Here is an 11806-nt window from a genome sequence, read left to right on the forward strand (position 1 = left end):
CTGGAGCACACCTGCACTGAGCCAGCACACCTGGGCACAGCTGGGGCACACCTGCACTGAGCCAGCACAGCTGGAGCACACCTGCACTGAGCCAGCACACCTGGGCACAGCTGGGGCACACCTGCACTGAGCCAGCACACCTGGAGCACACCTGCACTGAGCCAGCACAGCTGGGCACAGCTGCACTGAGCCAGCACACCTGGGCACAGCTGGGCACAGCTGCACTGAGCCAACACACCTGGGCACAGCTGCACTGAGCCAACACCTGGGCACAGCTGGGCACAGCTGCACTGAGCTAGCACACCTGGGGCACAGCTGGGCACAGCTGCACTAAGCCAGCACACCTGGGCACAGCTGGGGCACAGCTGCACTGAGCCAACACACCTGGGGCACAGGGGAATCATAAGCTACGTGTTTTGAAAGCCACACATGACATGGGAACATGGAATTGTTCTGTCATAAAATCCCACTGCTGCCAACAGCTGTGGAGCACTTGCAGAGGGACTGGGCAGGACAGTGTCCTGCTCTTCAAGGTTGTGCAATTCAACTGGGTTACAAGCCAAGGAAATGTAAATCCCCTGCACAAACACTGTTCTAAGGCACACCATGCAGCGTGTTTCTGGTCTCTGCACTACACACCTCGCTGTCATCAGGCCTCCTGCACACAGTAACAGCTTCTCCTGCCTCATGAAACACCAGCTTCCCATTCTGAGAGAGGCAGAACGAGCCACAACCCAAAACCTCCCACTCAAACAGCCCCTGTGATACCACACAGAAATGTACTGTCCCAGAGGCTGCTCCTCCAGGCAAACACTGAACTGAACAAACGCTCAGGCTCCCCCGTGCCTGTCACACCCCAGCACACACACAGGAAGAGACTTACGAGGAGTTTCAGTGCTGTTCCATGGGGCTATGATCGATGATGGGGCATTGACTCCATGTGCACATTGAGCTTCATCTCGTTATCCAGGATCTGTACAAGCTGCTGCATGGAAGGGAGGTGACCAGACTCCAGCTTGGACCACACCGGGACATCTAGTGCAGAACACACGCAGGGAGAAAAGCACTGTTAACACTGGGAGCATCAGGAAACACAGGGCTGGTGTCCACATGGAACTGAGGAGCTCTAGGAAGCTGGGTGATCTATATTGAGGAAAACATCTGGATCAACAATGCTTCCAACCTCTGGCTGTGCTAAGCTCCAGCCCAACCAGGAGAGCAGACTGTCTAATGCTTCTGTTTAGAAGTGTATCCTATGGATGGAGAGGTGCAACATATCCACTGACATTCCTTTCAACCTGAAAAATCAGTACTGCTGTCCACTGGTACTGAAAATCTGCAATGGATTTTTCCTTAGGATTCCAAGGCTCTCCTGGTTGGGTCCCTTGGAGTAACTGTTTTGTTTGTTCTCTGTGTGTGATGTGCATTAAGTCAGAAATGATCAGCTCAGACACGAACTCTCCAATAATATGCTTTCCCTGTCCTGTAGTGTGCTTCACCAAGTGTCCCTTTAAGTTTTTACAGAGCTACTCTGACATCTGTATTAACTGCAATATAAGACTTCTATGATTTTCATTATTTATTGAGATAGATGACATCTGCAGATCCAAAGGGCCAGCAATTTCCACACACCACCTTTGCTCACACCATCCCTCGTTCTCCTCGCTCCACAGCTCTCATGTGTGTACATGTGCAACACGAGATCCTGTGAAACAAAGTCTCAGCTCACCATTCAAAGTGATTTCAAAAGCCCCGGTGGACATGCACTGGTTCTCAATCATGTTGCTCAGGAAGAAGACCATCATGCAGGCGTACACCTGGAAGGGAACAGAGACCCACACACACCTCAGCCACACGTGCTGCTGTTCATTCTCAGTGAGCACTGGACATCCATGGGTGTCTCTGAACTCCCTGCGTGGAGGAACTGCTCAAGGAATGTTCCCCTCCACAGACACCTCCCTTCCCTCCTTTCACACAGACCGTGCACCTTGCCTGTCCCAGACAAGCACTGAACCAGCTCTGAACCCCCCAGCTCCAAGCCCTGCTCAAACCAAGGTAAGGTTCCTGCTCCTGCTCCACCCCTGCACTCCTCCAGTCCCATCACAGCTGCAGGGAGCTGGCAGGGTGACACAGGAACACAGCTGTTCCCACACACTGCCTGTCACTGTCACAGCAGCACTGCAGAGCACAGAGCCACAGGCCCAGGCACAAACAGCACAGCGAGGCAAATCAGAGTGCACAGGAACCACAGGAACCACCCTTCAGCACATCTCTGAGCACTTCCTCTGGAATTTTCTGCGTATGGGATGGCATCTCCAGCAGTGCAGCTCCTCCCTCATCACTAGCACCTTTTTAATTCCCTTTCCCTGCTCATGGGCACACTCTGATGGGTCACTGCAACACCACAGACCCCGGCACAGGGACAGTGGCAGTGCACAGCAGCCAGCCTGGCTGGGCATGGTGTTGGATGGAACTATTACAGCTCCTGGGCATTCACACTGGCCAGTGAGAGACCCAGGGCATGGGGCAGCTCAGTCTGAGGGTCTGTAAATCGCCTCAGTTTAGTGGAGTAAATCTGGAATAAGGTTACTCTAAATCAGAGTACAACACCCCATATCTCCTGGCATCATCAGTACTGACTAACAGGGATATTCTCCCACAATGTCATGCCAGAGTCTGCTCTGCAAAACACCCACAACATTTCAACTTCATTTTTCTAAACACCATTTAATTGCTGCCTGATCTATCAGAACTCTGATGGAAACATCAACTGCAAAACAGTTATGAGACAGCAGAGAAGGGAAGCTGCAATTTTAACACCAACAGTACTGGCCTGAAATACTACTCTCGAGCCCTAAAAAATAATAAACTCTTCTATCATCTTTGTCAGCAATGCCAACCTCAGCTGTCCCTCTGCAGCAGCAGCAGCTTGGAAAGAGATGACAGAATCCCACCTGGCTCTGTCAAAAGCCTAAAGCACTGCGTAAGAATTATGCACTGCAAGGCTGCAGTGTATGAAAGATAAATCAGTCACAACTGTGAGGGACTCCCAGAGCACCTGTGAATCACTCTGAAGTAAAAGAATTATGTCCCTTACCTTGTTTTCTTGGCCCCACTGCCAGATGCTTGGAGCTTGCATGCCAAGGAAAGCAAATGGGTCCTTGCCAACGATGATTAAGCCAATTAATACTAGTTTGAAGACAGACAGGAAGGATGCTATGTGCCTGTTGGGGACAACACACACCAGTGACTGAAAGGTTCAGTTTCTACTTCACCATACACAGCTGTAATTCACCTCACTACAAGAATCTTGACAGTACAACCAAACGTTTCAGGGGAAGTACAAAACTTTCCAAGTAAGTTTATCTCGCTGTAAAAAAAAACCAAAAAACAAACCAACAAACCAAAAAAGCAATACACACTAAAAATACCCCCAGCAAGGCACTGCTCTTGTACAGCACCCCAGAAAGACACCTTGAACACCACACATGGATTCTCTTGTTCCTCAGCAGACCTTAAATGAGAATTTATTTTCAACTTAAACATGTCTGAACTGGGAAATAGATTCAGTTTCTGAAAATGTTATTCCATGTTACAGAGATACATTTAATTGATACATTTCCTACAGAACGTTTCCCAGCAAGGCAGAACTCCCCACAGGCAGAGCCAGCTCTCACAGGCACTGTGCCCTGCAGCCTCCATCCCTGCAACCCTGACAGAAATGGGGCCAGCAAGCGCTCCAGGAGCCATCCCAGTAACTATGGCATCACTCTCCAGCGTGGGCACAGTGCTTTAAATAGCAAGAATAACACTATTTTCCTTTTGTCTTTTTCCCAATTTCTCTGGGCTTCCCCCCAGCTGCAGCTGAGGCCACCCTGGCAGCCTGTCCCCTGAGGTGAGCTCTCCATGACTCACATGTCAAAAATGAACTTTTCCCTCCTGTGCCCTTAACCCACTACAGGGATTTGTCACTAAGTGAGCAAGCCCGAGCAACAAATTGAATTTATGTCGCAATACAGCATGAAGAAAAGCTGGGAAAATTCACTGTGGAAAAAAACCCCAGTTACGTAATTTATTTTAGATTGGATACCACAAGCTTCATCATACACATATCCAGATGGTGATATTTGTATGGAAAACTAAGGCAGCTACCTGAAAGGGAAAAAATCACTGAGTGTGCATTCTGCATGCAACCGCAATGGAAAAACCCCTTCAGCTTCCATTTCCAGTATTATTTCAGTGTAAATGCAGGTGTTCAGCACTGGAAAGCAGACAGCCAGTACTGCTGGCCGTTTCTTACCTATAGATAGGTTGAGGAAGGTAGTTCTCCCCTTCGATTCGGATGTCTGGGTACCGCTGGCTGATGACCCGCATGTACTCCTCAAACACCCGCCTGTAGCCTCAGGAGACACTGGACACAGACAGGATTGTCACCACAGCTCGAGGGCTGCACAGCCAGTCACCCCAATCATAACCCCTTCAGGCTACAACCACAGCTCTTATGTCACAAAGAAAAACCGATCTGCAGTGAAAGCACACATCACAACCCCCAGCAGGTGAGCCCTAACGTGACACGGGTTTGCTCCACATCCCAACACTGGCTCTGGTAACACCCAACGGGCACCGAATCACTTGCTTTCCCTGGAAAAAACTGTCAGGACTATGTTAGGAAGTCAACGTAAGCAGACCCTTGCTCTGTGCCAAAAAAACCTTTTCACAGAGAGCCGCCTGAATCTCTCGCTTGTTACACCGCTGGTTACACCGCAATCCCTCTGTGGGACTGCCCAGACAGGCAACGTCGCTCCCAGCCACGCCTGTGTCAGCACGGCCCGGGACCTGCAGGAGTTAAATATTCCCGAGCTGTGCTCCGCCTCGCCTTTCTGCAGCCGCCTCTGTAAAAACTGCGGTGACAATCGCCGCCAAAGACCCCAAACCCAGCATTTTCCACCGAGCGCTCCGGCGGTGCCTCCCAGACCCGCCCGGCCCGGGCTCTGCTCCGGTCGCACCGGGCCCTGCCCGCCCCAGGCCCGGTGGTGACGGGCGCTCGGGGCCTGTTGGGATTTTGTCCCCGCAAACAGACTCCGTGTGCGCCGGGGCCGCCTCAGCCCCGCTCGGAGCCGCTCACAGCCCCGGCAACACCCCCGCAGTGGTGCAGAGGTGCCCGAGCGGCCCGACTGCAACCCGGGCACTGCACCAAAACACACACACAACTGCGGCCTTTACTAAAGCATCGATCCCTCCCAAACGCGAGCCCGCGCCAGCAGAACGCCACGCGTGCCGTCAGTGGGCCCGAAAAGCGCGTTTTCACGGTGGGCGGCCGCATTTTAAGGGGGCCCTACTGGCAGGGCCGCCGTCCGCCAGCCGCTGCCGCCTCCCACGCCCCAGCCGGGCCTGGCGCCCCGGCAGCTCGCCCGGCGCGGGGCGGCTCCCCCGCGGCCCCCGGCACCGCGGGCGGCCCCTCCGGGACGGTGCGAGCGAGCGAGCGAGGCGGCGGCAGCGCTGAGGGAGCGGGAGGAGGGAGGGAGGGGGAAGGCGAAGGCCCGGCGGGCGCCGCCATCTTGGCCGCCGCCATGTTGGCGGGCGCCCCTCACCAGATCTGGAACTTGAGCAGCGGCCCGGTGGCGTAGGCCATGCGCAGCTTCTTGGCCGGCAGCCCGCCCTGCTCCGCCGCCGCGCCGCCGCCCGGCCCCGCCGCCAGCGCCGCCAGCAGCAGCAGCAGCAGCAGCAGCAGCCGCAGCCCCGCCGGTCGCATCTCGCCGCCGCAGCCCGGGCTCCGCGCACCGCCCAGCCCAGGTCACGCGGGCGCGGGGGGCGGGCCCGGGGTGTCCGTGAGGGGAGGCCGTGAGGGGAGGCCGGGAGGGCCCCGGGGAGCGCCGAGCCCCGGCCGTTAAAGGGGCCCTGCGACAGAACACACGCGCTTCTTTACTATTAAATGCTCTTTATTTTTTATCTACATTCCGTTATTGCATAAAGACCGCATCTCTTTTTAAATATAATAAAGCTATCAAATGTTTTCATCGGCTTCCCTCCCCTCACACCCGAACAAGGAAAACCAGTCTATTTTAGGCAATATGCTCCGGAAAAGGAGCACATTTCTGGTTGGAACAGCAGCAGAACTGGCTGATGGATATTCATCACTTTACGGTTTCACAAGTGCACAGATCTTTAGGAAAACTTTTTTTAAAGGCAAATGTGCGTTGCTGTGGACTTTCGCACCCTTAGTTTTTTGCTGAAACGTTTTACTGTGTTCAAGTTAATAATAAACTACATTTTGCATGAACTGCGTGTCAGCGCCACACTGGAGCTCCAGCAAGTTTTAAACACCCAGTTCTAGATCTTCCAGTTCTTTAAGGAGAGCAGCTTCTTTCTGAATCTTCTCTACCTAGAACAAAAAAAAGCATAAGATGTCACAAAGGTAGCTTATTATAAAATTAATCTTGAATAAACTGCACAGATCTTAACCATACCTGATTCTTCTCAAGCTGTTTGCCGGCAGCTGCCTGTTCTTTCAGCTGCTCAATTGCCTTTAGCTTCTGTAAAAAAAATACAAAAAGCCACTCAAACACAAAATATCGGTGAACCAAGAATAAAAAAAAAAGTCTTAGAAGTTGTTGCATTGCAATTGCCTGAGGCATCTGGAGGCAGGTTTCTGTGGAAGGCACATTCCCTTTAAGAATCTCCAGATACTCAATCCAGAATTTCCCACCTACAACAAATATTTCTTTCAAGAACAAAACCTAGAGAGCAGCAGCACTTCCTCCTCTCTGAAACGAACACCGTTCACTGTCTCGCTGAAGGGCTGGATCCAAACTCAGAAATTACTCCATCACTATCTCTCTTCTTCACACATTTTCCTCAGAAAGCCTGGAATGTTAGTCCAGAGACAATAAAAAGCAGAAGGTCGCCAAGAGAAATGTGAGAAGTTCTCTAGCCTGAACTAAACCATTTCTGTTCTGAAATTATTTAATCCAAGAATTCTCAAGACTGGCAGTAAACTTCACACTTGCACCACAAGGCCAATCACCAGGGCACAGTTCCCTTGTTGGACCCAGGACCCAACAACCACGGAGCCCACACAGCTCCTGTCTGAGCACCAACACCTCTCAGTGCAACCTGCCCCTCAGCTGGGGACTGGCTGCACCTCCCCAGCATTCCTAACTGGAGCTGGCACACTCCTCCCTGCAGCTGGCAGTGGTCCTGCACTGCCAGCTCCGATGGGCCCTTCAGGAGCTCTGCCATGCCATGGCCTCCGCTGCTGCACACGCTGGGAAAGCAAAGGAGGTTGGCTACAAATCCAGGACATTAAATGTAAATGCATCCTCCTGAGCCCAGCTCACCTTACCCTCACGCTGCTCTTGAAGACGTCGTTGTCTGTTAGCAAAAAAAAGCCTCACCTTTTTCAAATTCTTTATCTTCTTGTCCACTTCAGGATCTCCTGTGGTGGTGGCAGGCACAGCGTTCCGTGGGGTGTTCTGTGGCGCCGGGGCCTGGGCAGGGCCCTGGTTCCCATCAGCTTTGGCCTCCTGGAGACACAAATGCATGATCCAGAAAATACATTGGATTGCAAAGAGATTGAAAAATGTCTTTAATCACTTTAAGGCATCCATTTAGTATTTCTTCTTTCACTAGTTTGCTGGTGTATTCCAAAATGCGTGCATGACTTGCTCTGATATATTGCATTACCTCTGCATCTCTTTCCAGGGACAAAGGCTTATCTAGAACGACTCACATGCTGTTTCTTGTTGAATTTCTACTTCCTCAAGACACCAACCATATATACAGCAGGTGTCAGCAAGGGTGACATGGTAAACACACACACAAATGTTTTATAAAGCAGACTGGGTCATTGTCTCTGAAGCAAAAGAAAGGGCTCAAAACCAGTGCAAGAAAATTAAAAAATCTTATTTAAAGAAATTATTACTTCAGAGGTTTGTAGAAATTGGAAGGCTAATACCAAAAGCTGACATTTATCTACCTAGTCAAAGAATAGCAAGTCAAGGGGTGACAAACAGCCTGTCTCTGATCTGCCTTGAAAACACACCTCAGCCCTGTCCTGCTGGGGACACATCACAGCACCCGGCCCATTCTGACCTCCCCCAACACCAAACACGCCCTGCAGAAGGTGAAAGGCCAGAATTACTTCATCTCCACACTGATTTCAGCCAACATTCACAGCAACTCCCCAGAGCTGTTACTCTAAGTCATGCTCTCATGCCTGCCTTAGTCTGGCTGAACTCTGCTGCCCTCCCCACACCGCAGCACAGGCGAGACGTGTGGAGGGCTCTCCGTGCACAGGTCACTGCTCTGAGACTGACCAGTGCCCTTTGGGAAAACTAATTAACTAACTAACATTATCCTTGAAAGAACGACTTCTGCAGTACCTGTTTAGCAGCTTTCTTTGCTTCGTGTTTCCTCTGATTTTTGAGAGCTGTTTTGGACAGTGGCTTATCACCACCTCCCAAAGGGGGTTTCATGTTCTGGGGTGGCTCGTCCTCGTGCTGCAGGACACGCAAAATGAAGTTAAAAGCCTGTATTCCAAGGTGGCACAGAAAACCCAAAACCTGCCTGAGACAACATCATTTGCAAAGATGAACCAGAAAGGAAGAAGGAAAAACAAAGAAAGGAAGGGGGGAATAAAGGTATGCATTCCTTGGAGTAGCCAAAGACAAGGGTTTCAAACTCATCCACTCAAGTTTAGATGGGACTACCCTGTGCATCCTAAAAATTTCATAGATTTCTGATAAAATAACAAAATCACGATGCTTTCTATTTTGAGGGGAAAAAAATCCAAGAGGAATAACCCAGCACAAAGTGACTGGAGCTTGGGCATTTTGCTGGTGCTGACAGCTTTTTGACTCAAAACTCCTGGTGACCAGAGAGGAAGGCTGGGTGCTGGGAAGGGAGATGGAGGGTTTTTGGGGGACCATGGGGGATGAGAAGGGAGGGTTGTTCAGTGTTTTAAGGTAACACTTAACTGTGGTGCTGTACTGTTTCAATGCATACAACAAGATTTTTTTGCCCATAAGTAAACAGAATTATTTTTTAATGGGTATTTTCCCTACTCCCTCTGCTCGTGGATGGTTTGTGAGCACAGCTCACAGGCTGAGTCTCCTTCAAAAGCACCAGGCTCAAAATCAAAGCTCTCTGGGACTGAAACACCAAGGGTGCAGTTGTTAAATGGAATCAGCTGCTACTCAGCCTACTTTGAAAACCTGCAGAAAAGAAACTAATTAGACAAGTAGGTCACTGTACTGAAAGGTGTTTAAGCTGCAGCTGACTTTCTAATGATCCAACCTCTTTCTAGCAAACAAACTTACCTTAGGAAAAAAAACCAAAAAAGAGTGGCTATTGGGAGGCCAGTCAACCCCCAGGCTGGCTGGGCTCAGACTGGTCGGTCAGGTCACCTCAGGTCAGAGGCTTCTGTCCCAACCAGAGTGCCCAGTTTCACTGCAAACCACATGTGCAGTTCAGTATTCTAGTGCACACTGCAGAGAGCATTACTAAGGTCTGCAAATGCTTTGTGACAGGACAGTATTTCAGCCAAAGAAACAGGAGTTTTCTAGCACACCTTGCAAAGCGTGAGGAAAGTGCCAAAGAGGGTTAATCCAAATCCCTCCAAAGCCCCTCAGCGCTGCTGTCAGCCCAGTTCCTCTCCTCCTGTTCCTCCTCCAAAACACACCCATACGCGAGGCCAAGCTCCAAACAAAGCCAGAGACACAATTCATTCCCCAGGACACTGCTACTCACGAGCTTGGAGCTGGTGACGGGCTTGTTCCTCAGGGCAGGAGGTCTGTAGGCCTGCGCAGGCTTCGGCTCCGCACCGGGCACCTCGCTGGGCACCGCCTGGTACCTCACCGCCCTCTCCGGGAACACCCCGTCCGGGAAGGGCTGCCAGGACACCTGCCACATCTCCTCGTTGGCTGGCACCTCGTGGGTGTGCAGCACAGAGCCCGTGTAGTGCCACACCTTGTACCCGTTGCCGACCCGCAGCCGAGGGGCACACGTGGCTGTCACGATGTGCTCCCCGTCGGGACACCACGCGAAGTACGTGGAGTCCGAGGCCACGGGCTTGGAAATGAGTTTGTAGTTTTTAACATCCCACACTTCCATCTGCCCCCTGAGGTTCCCAAACCCTGCCAGCACCAGGATGTGTCCGTGGGGGCTGTAGTAGGCGGCGTTGCGAGGCCCGGTGCCAAAATCAAACACAGGGTCACATTTCAGGTTAAAAATTGTGGCTTTGGCAGGCATGAAACCATACACAGCACAGAACTCGAGAGAATTGGGGCTCCAGGCAACATCATAAATAGGGCCGTTTTTTGCTAAAGGAAAAGGAAAAACAGACAACTGTCGGGAGGTTGCATTTTTTCAGTGCAAGCCAAAATAAAATCCATAGCAATTCTTCATGCTTTGCAAAAACGGTGTGATGCAATTATTGACAGTGAAAATTAATTCTGCTAACAACAGAGGGAGAAACAGCCTTTTATCTTCTCATAACTTTAGTTACGGTTTGCAACAATAACTGCAGCCATTCCAAATTACCTCTGTAGGGTCAGCACCAGCACTTTTACAGTAAGCATAGCTTGTCATGTAAAAAAAATCCTTTTTTTTTTTTCCTCAAGTATGACCTCAGGACCTTCTTAAACTGTCCCACTGGAAACCTGCGAAAACAGGAGTTTTATACCAGCTGGATAATAGTTCCTCTTTTTTTAATCTAAGAAATATTGTGTAGCTCAGCCTTGTAGTGGTAAGTAATAGTAACCTAAGTTATCTTTGGACAATGCCCATGCACAATATTTTATAAACCAGATTTTAATGTGAGTGAGCACACAGAAATGGTTTTACACGTAATGATCAAAACTTGGTACTGTTACAAGATATTCTATGGGTTGGAACATTAAGAGATACTGAAGAATGATGAATTAGTGATGAAAATTTGCATAAAATATCCAGGGATAAATACAAACCACAGGCCATTATAACTATTCATAATCTGGATATCTTTACCCATAGTTCAGGTAAATGCCAAGTACATTACTGAATCATTAATCCAGAGTTGACCCAAAATCTGCAAGTGAGTTAAATGGTTCATTCCTGTTGTCACTCTGAAGTCTCATTATCTTTAGAAAGGAGGGTGTATAATCACACTGTCTGTGTGTCCCCCTTCAAAACCTTTTCAGTGACATTGACCCAATGCAGCTCAGAGATAGAAGTGTGACAGAAAATGACATCTGCTGACAGCAGTGGCTGTGAGATGAGGGCAGCTCCACATGGGCTCCACAGCTCAGGCAGAGCCTGCAGCAGCACCACGTCTGAGTCGGGAACCAAATCCCTCTGCAAATGCCAGTGTGAAAAAAAGCCTCAAAATTGGACCTTCAAAAGCCACCAGAAGTCCAGCTCCACAGGGAATGAGGCACCACTCACTCCAAGTATATCAAAGGTAAGATAATACAGCACTTAAAAAAACCCCAAACCACAAACCCCAACATCTCACTCCAGAGGTAAAAAAAAAAAAAAGCGGTGAAGGATTTTTTGCTAAAAGCAGTTGATTGTGTGTTTGAACACCCCTGCCCTGCACTAAGAAGCCCAACAGCTCCCTGGTACTCAGGTACTCACGCAGCTGCACGACGGCGCTCTCCCCGTTGGCCGCGATGTAGTGCAGGGTCTGCTCCCCGTAGTACGATGCCCCCGTTTTGTCCACCTCGGTACTGGCCACCACCAGCACGGCCGTGGCTGGGAACAGACACAGAGAGGGCAGCACAGCTGCTGCAAACCACCCCAGCCACTGCACAGACACAGAGAGTGCAGC

General features: G+C 50.4%; 2 protein-coding genes across 3 annotated transcripts in view; both read right to left on the minus strand.

Moving 5' to 3' along the window:
• The window catches only part of SELENOT (selenoprotein T), a 6761-nt gene extending 982 nt beyond the window's left edge, over window positions 1-5779 (minus strand). The window contains exons 1-5 of the mRNA XM_027685548.1: window positions 5592-5779; window positions 4301-4411; window positions 3098-3224; window positions 1730-1817; window positions 884-1035 (exon numbers count right to left, since the gene is read on the minus strand). Of these exons, the coding sequence (XP_027541349.1) occupies window positions 911-1035; window positions 1730-1817; window positions 3098-3224; window positions 4301-4411; window positions 5592-5752 (612 nt within the window). The 5' untranslated portion in view covers window positions 5753-5779 and the 3' untranslated portion in view covers window positions 884-910. The remainder of the gene's footprint in view (window positions 1-883; window positions 1036-1729; window positions 1818-3097; window positions 3225-4300; window positions 4412-5591) is intronic.
• Window positions 5780-5918: 139 nt separating this feature from the next.
• The window catches only part of EIF2A (eukaryotic translation initiation factor 2A), an 11957-nt gene continuing 6069 nt past the window's right edge, over window positions 5919-11806 (minus strand). For both annotated transcript variants that reach the window (XM_027685602.1, XM_027685603.1), the window contains 6 exons: window positions 11614-11730; window positions 9748-10319; window positions 8382-8498; window positions 7395-7523; window positions 6468-6533; window positions 5919-6382 (listed from right to left, as the gene is read on the minus strand). In XM_027685602.1, the coding sequence (XP_027541403.1) occupies window positions 6317-6382; window positions 6468-6533; window positions 7395-7523; window positions 8382-8498; window positions 9748-10319; window positions 11614-11730 (1067 nt within the window). In that variant the 3' untranslated portion in view covers window positions 5919-6316. The remainder of the gene's footprint in view (window positions 6383-6467; window positions 6534-7394; window positions 7524-8381; window positions 8499-9747; window positions 10320-11613; window positions 11731-11806) is intronic.

The sequence above is a fragment of the Neopelma chrysocephalum genome, unplaced genomic scaffold, assembly GCF_003984885.1.
Source record: "Neopelma chrysocephalum unplaced genomic scaffold, ASM398488v2 Primary Assembly neopelma1_69, whole genome shotgun sequence".
Lineage (NCBI taxonomy): Eukaryota > Metazoa > Chordata > Aves > Passeriformes > Pipridae > Neopelma > Neopelma chrysocephalum.